This window comes from Gobio gobio, assembly GCF_949357685.1.
Source record: "Gobio gobio genome assembly, chromosome: 3".
NCBI lineage: Eukaryota > Metazoa > Chordata > Actinopteri > Cypriniformes > Gobionidae > Gobio > Gobio gobio.
Window position 1 is genome coordinate 68,469,211 of NC_137099.1, and position 14,675 is coordinate 68,483,885.

Here is a 14,675-nt window from a genome sequence, read left to right on the forward strand (position 1 = left end):
TTTGTGGCGTTGCACACGGTCTACCTCACCTCCTTCCTCAGCGGGGTCCACGCACCGCTGAGAAGAGGGGAATGAGAGTGGCGAGGCTTTGTAGCGTCACACGCTGCCATTCCTGAACTCCCGAGACCCAGAGGTATTGGAACTGCTCTTGCTTTTTTTGCTTTTTTTTTTTTTTTTTGGTACCACTGGCTGTTTTTAACACCAGTGGCGGAACAGAATTACTAATGGTTTTCCACCTGAACACTCAAACCCTCACGCGGAAGGTGAGACGAACAGCGCATCGACTGAGAGAACATGGATCACCCACGAACACAATCTCAACATGTTTATGCGAGAGGGATCGTGGCCGTCAGGACAGGAAACAACCGCATCCAGAAACGCACGAGTGGAATGACGTCTTGAAAAAGACGCAGTGTCGCACCTATGTTGCTCTTTTGTGAGGAAACGCTATTTCAACAGTGCTGAAGCACCCAGGGTTAGACCGCGGCAGCACACAGGAGATAAGTGCAGTCCTGTGTCTGCACTCACTGAGACAAATGTCCTCACCGAACCGACAGTTGCTTTGAGAACAGCAGTTTGTTATGCTGATGCAGCGGTTAGCACGCCATCGCGCTGATTGTGCCTTTTCACCAACACAAAGCGTCCTTCTCGTTCCCTAGAGCATCTCTCTTGTAGATAGGTTCTCGTTCAGGAAAGCAGTCTTGCTTCATCAACGCTGTTCGGCTTCGAATTGAATGACGTCAGTGCGTTGCTCTCGCTTCCTGTTTATACCCGCGGTGCGGGGCGGAGCGCGAGATGCAAATCTCGCACACCAATGGCCCATTGGCCTGTTCTCTATATCTCGAAGCTGATAGGGGCTCCCTGAAGTGATCCCAATTCGTCGGTATAACCGACGTACGTCGTAGTGACCGACTGAAAGGGAACTACATGCCAACAAGCTGTTTGGGAGGCATGCAAGGAAAAAGCCTTTTCTCACTAACACTCACAAACGTAAACTAAGCGGTACTGGGACTTTAACTGGGATTGTGTGCTTTGGTCAGATGAGACTAAGATTGAGCTTTTTGGCAACAAACACTCTAAGTGGATCTGGCGTAAAACAAAAGGTGAGTATGCCGAAAAGCACCTCATGCCCACCGTGAAGTATGGTGGAGGATCTGTGATGCTGTGGGCCTGTTTCTCTTCCAAAGGCCCTGGGAACCTTGAAAATGGGTCGTCATTGGGTCTTTCAGCAGGATAATGATCCAAAACATGTGGCAAAATCTACACTAAAATGGCTCAGCAGTCACAAACTCAAAGTCCTCCCATGGCCATCTCAGTACCCAGACCTCAACCCAATCGAAAACCTGTGGGGCGAGCTAAAGAGGAGAGTGCATAAGAGAGGACCCAGGACACTAGAAGATCTAGAAAGATTGTGCAAAGAAAAATGGTCAAAGATCCCTCTCTCTGTGTTCTCCAATCTTGTGAAATGTTATAGGAGGAAATTAAGTGCTGTCTTGTTGGCAAAAGGGGGTTGCACAAAGTATTAACATCAGGGGTGCCAATAATTGTGGGACACATGATTTCAAGTTTTTTTTACCACCAAAGTAATGTACTTAAATGAAAGGTTGGATTTTTCTCTTTTTTTGCATTTGGGTTCTATGTTTTTTTTTTTTAATAAAAGGAGATTTTTTTTTAGAAGTCCACGACCACATCTTAAACAGGGGTGCCAATAATTGTGGAGGGCACTGTATATAGCCTACTAGCCGGGACATCTTCTTTATGTGTACAGATGTGACGTAATGACGCAAAGACATGCTTGAATTTCCAGTGGAAATCCACCAGTACCACTGGAATTAAAAACATTAGTACAAGCTTACCGTTGTAAATCGAGCTTAAGCAGATATTATTGAACACTGGCTGGTTATGTACTTGCTCAAAAAATTATTTTGGATAATTTTTAACCCCAAAAAGTTAAAAGCTTTAAATACGATTCCTGCGTGTCTCTGAGTGAATGAATGGCGCTGACCTGCATTTATTTACCTCACACACACAGAATTGTGTGTGACGGTCGCGTGATTCCATCTCATACGAGGACATGAACGCATGTCCGTCATCAATTTTTTTAACTTTAACAGTATAAAGTTCAGAAAGTTTTGTGCACATGGCTCTACCTATCAGCTCCTAAAACCCCTGGCCCAAGACCTTCTCGCTGTGCCTGCATCTCAGGCATTTGCTGAGAGAGTTTGTTTACTTGATACTTGATTCTTGAACTATAATACCATTTTTATCTATTCTTCATGTATGATCCTACCTTAGAAATTAGCGGACAGCACAGCATACCGTATTTCCTCAAATAAAAGCCGGGGCCTTTATTTTACCTGAACTGCAGAAGATCACAGGCTTTTATTTGAAGCAGGCTTTTATTAGGGGCAGGCCTGTATTTCGAATTCCATCTATTTGAAAAATAATTGATTTAAATAAACCATTTTAAATGAAAAGCGATAGCGTTCCAGAGGACAGATATCATCAGGGGCGCGGGAAGTGGGGTGGTTTCAAAGGATTGCAAATGCAATGCAAATTTTTGTTAATTTTATTCATTTTTAGAATTTAATAATTTATTTGTTATAAAATTTTTAAGTGGCCCATTAAAAAGTATTATTTATAAGTTGAATTATGTTTTTAAAACATACATGAGGTCATTTTGTGACTCTTGCGGTGTGTGCGTAGAAAGAGCGGTAATATTTCCTCCAGAGGAGATCAAGCGCCTTTCTGAAGATTTCTTTAATTTCTGAAGCTTATTCCGCTCAGCACCACGCGCTCAACCCAGAACTCCCTTTGTGACATGCTGGATCAAATATAGGCCTATCTGAAATAGTTAGGGCTGCCCCTGACTAAAGTTTTTTTTAGCCTATTTTTTCTAGTAGTTATTTTAAGCCGTTGTTCACGCGGCACCACCGACTCCATGTCATTGTCTGTTATAGGCTATTTGCTTATTTATTAAACCCGGGCAATTTGGTTGATAAAACATAGATTAAAATGAAGATAAAATGTATACAAAATTAAATTCACTTTAAAGAAAGGCTTTCAACAAAACAAAACTTATTGAAGTGTTATTGAACTTATTGAAGACCTCCATCTTCTGACATTATGCATCTTATGTGTCCTGTTCACCGGTGAGCAGTTCATGAGTGAAGTTCCGCTTTGCTTCGCTCGCATGCTCTGGTAAAGTTGGCAGGTTTTTTGTGTTAATTTTTTGTTTCCTGTCGCTGTGCAAGCTCGTTTATTGTATATGACTGTGTAAACCTTTTATTTAAAGATTTAATGTAGGCCACAGTCCATTGCATTACGATTGCAAGAAGAATCAACATTGTGAAAAATGTGATTTGCAGTCAAATGTCCCGGTGTGTACACTTTTTAAATGAATGTTCTCACCGATATATTTGTTGTTCTTTCGTGTTTTATAGACTCGATATAAACACTATAATTTCGTTATTTTACTAACCCAACTAATGCATCCGCGGTTTCTATATTCCTCGTGAGGGAAAAAAGCTTCCTTCCACTTAAGAAGAGTTGTGTTCCTTTAAGCACTTATTATTTTAATATATATCTCTTTACATAAATATTATTTTCTACTTTAAAAAAACCCTATAATTTTGTTATTTTTCTAACACAACTAATTACTCATTGCGCGCACTTTTCTGAATCCGTAATGGAGCTATTCAATTTTGATTTTGCATATTGTTTTTTTAAACGTTTGTTCGTGTCGTTCAAATGACCACTTTAAAATATTTCAATTCTACAACCCCAAATCAGAAAAAGTTGGGACAGTATGGAAAACGCAAAAAAAAAAAAAAAGAAGTGATTTCTAAATTTACTTTGACTTGTATTTCATTGCAGACAATATGAACGCAAAATATTTTATGTTTTGTCTGGTCAACTTCATGTCATTTGTAAATATGCATCCTTTCCTGTCATTCACACCTGCAACACATTTAAAAAAAAAGTTGGGACAGTAAAGCATTTACCACTTTGTAATGTTGCCATTCCTTTTCACAACACTTAAAAGACGTTTAGGGACTGAAGACACCAAGTGATGAAGTGTTTCAGGTGTAATTTTGTCCCATTCTTCCTGCAAACAAGTCTTAAGGTGGGCAACAGTACGGGCTCTTCGTTGTCGCATAGAGAAAAATGATCATGACCATTTTTGTCTAAAGACTAAATATAAAAAAGCAAACAAAAATAATGTTGGTAACGGCAGTTTGACTACATTCTAAAAAATAATTCTGTGGCTTAGTAAATATCACAGTAATAATTAACTTTATTAACTTAATAAAAATTTCTAAATATCATTTACTTGATGTTTTGAGTTGAACGTACCAAAATAATTGACTACAAATCCAACAGTTAATTTTGTCTCAAATTTACAGTTATATTTAAGTTTTTTTCACTAAAAGAATTTAGTGTTCGAATAACCAATTATTTATTTCAAATATACTTAATAAATTTGTGAAATTTCTATCAAAATATTTGAGAAAGGATAATTAAATCGATCTGTTTGAAGAGCCACAAATATTACTTAATTCAAATCAAGATTATTAATATTTAACACGCACTGAAGAAATTTAGTAACTTTACTGGATTATAACACTGCACCCCTCCCCCGGAACATTTCCTCTGTGAAATTCAGGTTTGTGTGTTTTATTTTATCTATAAAATCATCACTGAGCTTAAAATCTTTTTATTTAATGCAAAACAACATACAGGGACGCAATGTGAGTAAACGAGTGCTGCATCTGTCTTTGAAGCTCCTGGTGCTACTGCCTTGCACAACTACACGACTTTATTCCTTAAGATAATGAATATAATTAATTTGGATGATAAAATGTTCTTAAAACTGTGCACTGTTTGTTTATTGGCAGGTTATGGAGTCAGGCGCGTTGCAGTATCTTTCGGCTACGAGTGAAACACTGGACGACGGTCTGAAGTTCAAAGTCCACCCGCAGACCGCGAGTCCATCTCAGGCTCGAGAAACAGCACTGATACGGTGGAAATTGGATAACAGACATGTTGATTACACTTGAATTACTTTTAAATGTGTAATTTTTACTCCTAAAATGTTTGTTACATGAGTTTAAATGTTGTAAATATGTTGTAAAATATTGTATACATGTCAAAACTGTAATATATGCTGTATTGCTTTACTCATCGACAATAAAGGCCAATGTCATGTATAAGTGTGGTGTGGAGTATTTTACAAAGGTTTAGAGGAAATTAAAGTTAATATTAAAGTTATACTATAAGAGTTAATATTACTCATAAATAAAAACAGTTAATTTTACTCATAAATATTGGTTTTTAAATGTTTTTCCCCCATTTTTTTCTACTCAATTTTATTTGTAAATGTACCAAATGTAGTTACACAGATCTACTTAATTTTTGTACTTGCATTTGCTCAGCTCATACGGTGTATGTAATTGATTTCACTTCTTTAAAATGTACAAACATTTTTTTGTGTAAAAATGTTTCACCAAAAAAATTTAGTAAATCATAGTAAACGTTTTTAGAGTGTAAAAGTAATGACTAAAACTTGACAAAAATGCAATGACTTTTCGTTGAATAAAACTATGAAAGACAAAATAACTAAAATGTGACTAAGACTAATAAGCATTTTCATCTGAAGACTAAGACTAAATCAAAAATGGCTGTCAGAATTAACAGATGGTTTTCAAAACTGTCCTGGAGGACCCCAGCCCTGTCTCCCTCATCTAACACACCCGATTTAACTCGTCAGCTCATTAGTAGAGACTTAAAGACCTGAAGGGGATCAGAAAAGGGTAAGAGTTGTGAAAAAATTTGAAACGTGTCAGATGTACAGCAGTGGCAGCTAAATAACCAAAGATGTGTTATTCAACGAACAAAAGAAAAAGAGGAAATCAATCATTTTTGTAACTTTAAGGATTAATATATATTTAGTGTTTGATAAATGTATTACATTTCTGTATATGTCACAGGTAAATATGACATTTATTGTTATGGGTTATGGGTTTAAAGTCTAATAAATGTTAAAATCGATAGCTCTTAAACTTAAGCTCTTATACTGTGATGTTGAATGGCTATAATTATTAATGGCTAAATTTGAGAGCAAGAGTTTCTTAGAGACATCAGTAGTAGTATTGGTATCAGTAATACTGGCCTTCATTCATAAAAAGATGCCATAAATATTAAAAATATACTGTCTTTATGTTGTTTCTTCTATGTTTTTTCATTTTTATCGATTGACAGCACTAGTAGAAATACTTACTTGATAAAATGTATTTTTGTTTTTAATAATAACATCTTTTTTTTAATGTAATGTTTATTTAACCAGGAAAATGAAGTGTAACAAGAACACATTTACATTTGATGTATATGAAAAATCTGAGGACTTTGCCTCCGCATTTTAAAACACCACTGCACACAACTATAATCTAATGCATCCTTGCTGAATAAATGTATTAATTTATATCAGTTCTTTAAAAAAAAATCCTTCTCTTATTGACACAAAACTTTTGAACAGTAGTACAATGTTGCAACTTTCTATTCATCAAAAAAACAGTTTTCAACTTTGATGATAGTTATAAATGTGTGTTGATCATCAAATCCTCATATGAGACTCATATGAGATTAGTGAAGGATCACGTGACACTGAAGACTGGAGTAATGATGATACATTAGTCATTTTACATTTGAATAATATTTCACAATATTATTGTTTTTCTTTTTTGTATTTTTAATAAAATAAATGCAGCCTTGGTGAGCAGAAGAGACTTCTTTTAAAAATCGTACCGCTCAAAAACTTTTGAATTGCAGCATATATTCTTACATGATTTTCTAAGTTACACAGTTAACAGGAAATGAATCCCTTAATTTGGTTGTTTTTGTTTCTAAGACACACGTCTGATCTTCATGCTGATGGATTTCATACCCACAGCGTAATTCTTCCAGGTTGACCAAACATCTCCAATGGCGTAATGAGTATCATCTTCTCCCCATAAATACACACCGTTGGGGTTTGTACCGTGACAGGCTGAGTACCAAAATGCCCCGAGATATGATTTGGCACAGTTCGCCCCATCTTCAATGTCTTGATCTTTGTCAAAGGTGGTGAACTTCATATCATTATGGCCAGATAAAGAGTCGCCTGCAGAGAGGAAGAGCATCACTGAGAACATCAGGTGCACATTTACTCAACTGAGTGTGATTTTTTTTGTTAATTTGAATGAAAGTGTCCTACCAGCTCCTCCATTCTTGAACCCTGAAACTTGCAGTTTATACCCGTCACTTTCAGGATCCACAGAGAAGGACGAGTACTGAGCGAAACCTTTCCTTCCTTCAAAGTCCTCCAGATCCACTCTCAGCATGTACTTCCTGTTACGTGTCAGCTGGTACATGTTCTCCAGCCCTGTTCACACACACACACACACACACATGAAGAACATGTTCAGCCAAACACATGATCATCCACACAAACAGACACACACTGTGAGATCTTACCCAGCCAGTATTCGCTCTCCACATTCCCAAATCCTCTCTTGTACTGATTCCACCGCCGATAGAAATTCACACTGCCGTCCATTCTCCTCTGAATCACCTGTGATGGGTTTATATAGAATATATGATTCATAATGTGTGTTCTGATGTGTGTTTAATGATATAAAGTCACATTCGTACCGTCCATCCTCCATTGTCTCCCTCATTCAACGGGTCATAGAAGTTCATATTGCCGTTCATTCTCCTCTGAAACACACATGTGATGGGTTTATTTAGAATATATGATTCATAATGTGTGTTTAATGATCTAAAGTCACATTCGTACCGTCCATCTTCCGTTGTCTCCCTCTTTCAACGGCTGATAGAAATCCACATTGCCGTCCATTCTCCTCTGACTCACCTGTGATGGGTTTATATAGAATATACAATTGATTCATAATTAGAAAAAAACATTTTAATGTGTTTTATGATTTAAAGGAACACTCCACTTTTTTTTAAATATGCTCATTTTCCAAGTCCCTTAGCGTTAAACAGTTGAGTTTTACCGTTTTTGAATCCATTCAGCCGATCTCTGCACTTTCAGCATAGTTTAGCATAGATCATTGAGTCTGATTAGACCTTTAGCTACGTGCTCAAAAATGACCAAAGACTTTCAATATTTTTCCTATTTAAAACTTGACTCTTCTGTAGTTACATTGCGTACTAAGACCGACAGAAAATTAAAAGTTGAGATTTTCTAGACCGATATGGCTTGGAACTATTCTCTCATTCCTGCGTAATGATCAAGGAACTTTTCTGCCGTACCATGAGTGCAGCGGCGCAATGATATTACACAGCACCTGAAAGTAGTCCCCAGCTAGGTAACAATGTGACCGGTACTTTGCTGCTCTTAACATAGATATCAAAACACCGGTAGATTAATCAAGAGATGGTGTGTTTGCTCAAAGCATTTTGGACCAGATGACTATTTGGAAAACATGGACAATTACCCGTACCACGGTACAGCGTCTAAAGGATATGGCCATCCCAACAATATTCAGAGGACAGACAGGACCAAGTGTATCATCATCCATGGCTGTATGTATAACATTATTATTTTTAGTTTGCGTGAACGACCAGATGGAAAAAGAGCTGCTGTTGTCTTTAGCTACCTGTAAAATGCAATCACTGAGTGTGGTTTGCTCGACCATTTGGTTTATACAGTATATAACGATAGTAGTTTTGTTATAGAGTTCTGGTGAGGTATAGTTTGATTAAAATAAACTTGTGGAATTGTTGGTATTGTTTATCTACAGTTTCTATGGTACAAAATACTAGTGATGTTATGTTCTGTGCCGAGGCTTCGGAGCGTGTGCAGGGTTTTTTCCTGGATTGAAAATTATCTGGCGGCCGCCAAAACGAATTTTTGTCCCGCCAAAGCCTTATTTGATCAGTTATTGTGATTTATGAATGATGTGGATGACTGCTGCGCTTGTGGTGCAGAGAGTGACAGAGAGAACACGCAAACTCTCTCTGTCTTCAAAATAAGCATTTTTCTCATATTTCACATATTACTTTAATTTTTTTCATTGAATTACTGCTGGGTGTGATTTGCGCATTTAAAAAACATTGACTCTTTTCTCTGACCCACCAGTTTGAATCTGCTCCCCAGCCAGCACAGTCATGTGGGGCCCATATGGGCGTCACCTGGGCTGTCTAACTGGGGCCCAGCCAGTTTTGTCCTCAGTTTCCATGGAGGCCCCACATGGGCTAGCCCAGATGAACTGAACACTGCTCAGTGTGCACACTACAGGCTGTTAAATGTAACTGAATCAGTGTTGGAGTTAATGAGATAATTAAGTGATTAATAGAGTAATGACTGAATATTACTGAAGACTCCTGATGATAACAAGCAGAATCACTGAAGGACAGAGAAACACAACAGACTTCAGACACAACTTCACAAAAGCATTATCAGCTTCCCTTTTTACCTATTAGATTGACTTTCTGTTATCTTAGTTTTTATTGATAATTCCCACTGAGCAAAGGCGTACGTTGAAAAGACGTCCACTGAGGAGCCAGAATGAAAGTTTTTATGACGTCTGTTTTTGACGTGTTCTGCACGTCCGATATAGACGTTCATGGAACCTTAAGGTTAAAAACTAGTTCAAATTGTGGACATATTTTCAATTTGTAATTGCAAAGCAACTCACAAAGAGTGTGTGTTTGTCCAGAAATCAGAAAAATAAAAGAAACTTAGCTCACACCTTTAGACACTTTTGAAAACTTATCTGTAATTCACACATCTTTGGATCGTGAGAGAATCGTGGGATTAAATCCAGGATCTTCTTGCTGTGAGGAGACAGTGTTTCCCACTGAGACACTGGTGCTGCCCTTAATCACAGACATAAGACACACTTTGACTATTTCTGTCAGACGTCTACAGAAGCTCTTACTGAGAATTAACAGAGCTTTAGATGTTGATGTTTCATTTGAAGTCACCATTGTGGTGGGAAGCGTTTGCTTTAGTTGGGCTCTTGGTCCCCGTATTTGTGTACGCGATGTAACTACAGAAGAGTCAAGTTTTAAATAGGAAAAATATTGAAAGTCTTTGGTTATTTTTGAGCACGATGCTAATGGTCTAATCAGATTCAGTGATCTATGCTAAACTATGCAGAAATCGGCTGAATGGATTCAAAAACGGTAAAACTCAACGGTTTAACTCTAAGGGACTTGGAAAATGAGCCTATTTTTAAAAAAAGTCTTCCTTTAAAGTTGCATTTATACCGTCCATTTTTTGTTGATCATGTGACAGTAAACCCAGACAGGATCATCTCCTGCTGGATAGATGGAGTAAATCCCACTGTCTGTTTCTCCTGAGTTGTAGATGTCAGAACAGTCGGATGGCCTGGATGTACAGTCACTGACCAGAACAACAGAGAGAAGAACCGCCAAAAACAGCATCAACTACACGAGACGGAGAGAGAAAGAGATGAACATCACTAAAGCTGAAGCCCTCTGTATGAATGTAGACGTATTGATGAACTTACTGCCATCTTCTCAATCTCTCACAGCAGAGATCGGCTTTATCTAGATTAAAATAATAAACACATTTGCATATAATGTCTGTTTTCTGAAAGTTGTTTAGATGTCTGAATGCTCTGTGAGGTAAATGAAGAATGAAACAGTAACTCACCTTTAGTGTTGTGTGTTGTGTTGTTCAGTCTGACACACACTCTTTATATATGACAGATTCTCAGACTCCTCCTCTGTCACACAAATGTACACACATGTTGGATGCAAATAAAAAGGCTTGTGCATCTGTGATGTGAGTTAAACATGCAATGACACACAACTGTGTTTTACATGTTCAGTAAATCTGACTGAATCTGGGTGATTTAGTTTATAGCTATGATTTGTAGTTTGGATTAATTATCATTTTGGGTATAAATGTGGTCTCTCTCATAAGGTACTTTAAATTTCAGATTTGCTGAATGGGCGTACATAAAATGGGCGTGATTTGGTTGTTCTGAGGGTATGTAGAAAAAGTCCCTCACAGGGTCCGAATGGACCCCACATTGAAAATGAATGGGAAAGACGAAGAATTAATAGTTTTTTGTTTAACATTTTTTAATTAAAACAAATAAATAAGACATAAATCTAAACATTTTCTAAAAAAAAATAAAGGCTTGTTTAGCTGGATTTGATTGTTGATGATTTGGCATGATCTTGGATTGTTTGGTTCTTCGACGCTCATCCTGGACTTGCTGTCATAGCAACAGGTCCGTAAGATCAAACCCATTGAGGAAGCAGAGGCCGGGGGCTCGGAGGTGGACTCGTCTATCCCCAAAGCTGAAGTCACAGAGGTAGTTAAATGGCTTCTCGGTGGCAAGGCCCCGGGGGTGGAGAGATACGCCCTGAGTACCTAAAGTCTCTGGATGTTGTGGGGCTGTCTTGGCTGACACGCCTCTGCACCATCACGTGGCGGTTGGGGACAGTACCTCTGGACTGGCAGACCAGGGTGGTGGTCCCTCTTTTCAAGAAGGGGGACCGGAGAGTATGTTCCAACTATAGGGGGATCACACTTCTCAGCCTCCCCGGAAAAGTGTATGCCAGGGTACTGGAGAGGAGAATTCGGCCGATAGTGGAACCTCGGATTCAGGAGGAACAGTGTGGTTTTCGTCCCAGTGTTCGTGGAACACTGAACCAGCTTTATACCCTTTCCAGGGTGCTAAAGGGTTAACGGGAGTTTGCCCAACCAATCCACATGTGCTTTGTGGATTTGGAGAAAGCATTTAACCGTGTCCCTCGCGCTGTGGGGGGTTCACTGGGAGTATGGGGTCCAGGGCCCCCTGCTTAGGGCTGTTCGGTCCCTGTACGACTGGAGCAAGAGCTTGGTCCGCATTGCTAGCAGTAAGTCAGACTTGTTCCCGGTGCATGTTGGACTCCGGCAGGGCTGCCCTTTGTCACCAGTTCTGTTCATAATTTTTATGGACAGAATTTCTAGGCGCAACAAGGGGCCGGAGAGTGTCCGGTTTGGGGACCACACGATTTCGTCACTGCTTTTTGCTGAAGGGATTGAAAATAATCAAAGATATTTGATATTTGAAATCCAACAAAGAAATTTGCTTTACTGTTGTCAACACATTTGCTTATCACAAGGACCTGGAAGACAAAAGGCAGGCCTGTAGGCCACATGGGGTGCCACACCTTTATGTGTGACAGTGGGGGAAGTTTGGTCTGATTGTTCAGTTCGAATGTTATGTGTGAATTTTGGTCTGATTGGTCAGTTTAAAAGAATACATTTGGTTTCAGTCACATGGTCAAGGAATAGATAAAAAGAGGATTGGAACTGTGGCTCTCTCTCTTTTTTTTCCTCTGGCTCTTGAAGTCATCTGGGCTTCTTGTCTTTGCTCTCTTCCCCCCCCCCCTCTCTCTCCCCCACTCTCTCTATCCCTCTTGCTCTTGCTCTCTCTCTCTCTCTCTCTCTCTCTCTCTCTCTCAGGTAACATTGTATTCATGCTGTGTACGATTAATGATATAAGTTTATCATCTCATCCATCCATTTTGAAACTATTTTAAGTGTAACCATAATCAGAATCTGTCATTAAATCCTTTCTATTACGAATACTGTGCTAACTAGTATTGATTTAGTATTGACTTTGAAGTGCTCCCTATTGCAATACAATATAGTCATATTAGAGCAACGCACTCCCACATATTTTGCTATTGTAACTGCGCTTATCTCCGTCGTTGGTATAAGTTGCAGTGGGTGGAAATAGACAAGAAATGTACAGTTTTCTTCCATCTTTCTGATAACGTTTTTTTTAGTCTTTGGCAACCCTGTAGATTGAACCATCTGCAGGAGTCCACTCTTACATTGCGGATGATGTTGTCGTGTTTGCCTCTTCAGCCCGGGACCTTCAGCGTGCACTGGGACGGTTTGCAGCCGAGTGTGAAGCGGCTGGGATGAGAATCAGCACCTCCAAGTCCGAGGCCATGGTTCTCAGTCGGAAAAAGGTGGCTTGCCCGCTTCAGGTCAGTGGAGAGTTCCTGCCTCAAGTGGAGGAGTTCAGGTATCTTGGGGTCTTGTTCACGAGTGAGGGAAAGATGGAATGGGAGATTGGCAGATGGATCTGTGCAGCTTCTGCAGTAATGCGGTCAATGTACCGGTCTGTCGTGGTGAAGAAGGTTCACAGTCGATTTACCGGTCGATCTACGTTTCTACTCTCACCTATGGTCATGACCGAGAGGACAAGATCCCGGATACAGGCGGCCGAAATGAGCTTTCTCCACAGGGTGGCTGGGCACTCCCTTAGAGATAGGGTGAGAAGCTCGGTTACTCCGGAGAAGCTCAGAGTAGAGCCATCCACATCGAGAGGAGCCAGCTGAGACCCCGGGGAAGACCTAGGACTCGCTGGAGGGATTATGTCTCCCGGCTGGCCTGGGAACGCCTCGGTATTCCCTTGGAAGAGCTGGAGGAACTGTCTAAGGAGCGGGAAGTCTGGGCGTCTCTACTTAGACTGTTGCCCCTGCGACCCGGCCCCGGACAAGTTGAAGATGATGATGAATCGCTAATTACAACATTGAAATAAAAATGTAAAGGGTGTACAAATACTATAAAATCGTGGATATAAATAATTAGGAATTAGGGATGCACCGATATGAACATTTTGGCCGATACCGATAACCGATAATTCTTAATATTTGAAAGCCGATAACCGATATATTGGCCGATAAATCTAAATACAAATTTTAATAAACTCTGAGAGCCTGATTACAAAAACAAAAGGCTCACCATTAAAAGCCATGTCCCAAACACTTCAACATAAATCAAACCTATACACTACAGTAGCCTATTTGAACCAGTGTGAGATTCCTTACCTTTTCAAATTAATTTTACACTCCTATGGCCAAAACACTTTTTTTTAACACTTTACAATAAGGTTTAATTTTTGTTAGTATTAGTTAACCAACAATGAATGAACAATACTTCAACAGGATTTATTAATTTTAGTTCATGTTAATCTCAACATATTCAGACCCAAAGTTGTGTCTTTTAACATTAGGTATGAACTGTGAATGGACTGTTACAAAACACAAACATTTTATTACTAAAAGAAACAAAGGTTATTGCTCTCTGTTTGTTCATGATAGTTAATGCATTAATAAAATGAGACCTTATTTGTAAAATGTTACCAAAAATTATATTGTCTAAAAAATAAAAATAATATTCCTAAATAATGCAAACAAGTAATTGGACAGCATTACTTAGGCTGCATAATAAAGAATCAGAATGCAAGTGCATGAAATAACCTCCGCACAGACGATAAAGAAATGGTTTTAATCAAACCATATTGTTGATGGAAATGATACGAGAACAATAAAAGTGCTAATTATAAAAAATAATGCTTCTGTGTTTTTGAAAAAAAAAAAATGTTTAATATTACAATAATAGTAAACATCTGTAATATTAGTCTAGTCTATTAGGAATAATGTTGCTGTTTGAGAGCGCGCTGAAGCTGGAGAGAATGAACGAACAACCATAAACTGAAGCGCTTAGAAGTTTAATTAACAACTAAACGCATCATATATGAGAACAATCAGATATTTATACAAAATAAATATAATATTACAACTTATATTAGCACAAAATCACGCATAGGTGAAGGGTTATAACTCCTGTG

The 14,675-nt window shown here is 38.7% G+C and overlaps 1 protein-coding gene across 1 annotated transcript; it reads right to left on the reverse strand.

The window, feature by feature from the left end:
- Nucleotides 1-6,902: 6,902 nt before the first annotated feature.
- On the reverse strand, nucleotides 6,903-10,739 carry LOC307123842 (microfibril-associated glycoprotein 4-like; the record flags this gene model as incomplete). The annotated part of the gene is made up of 6 exons (XM_079812587.1): nucleotides 10,685-10,739; nucleotides 10,539-10,578; nucleotides 10,276-10,455; nucleotides 7,513-7,609; nucleotides 7,253-7,420; nucleotides 6,903-7,159 (listed from the first exon to the last, which is right to left on the reverse strand). The coding sequence occupies exons 2-6, from the start codon at nucleotides 10,542-10,544 to the stop codon at nucleotides 6,903-6,905; spliced, it is 708 nt and encodes a 235-aa protein (XP_079668713.1). The 5' UTR covers nucleotides 10,545-10,578; nucleotides 10,685-10,739.
- Nucleotides 10,740-14,675: the final 3,936 nt, after the last annotated feature.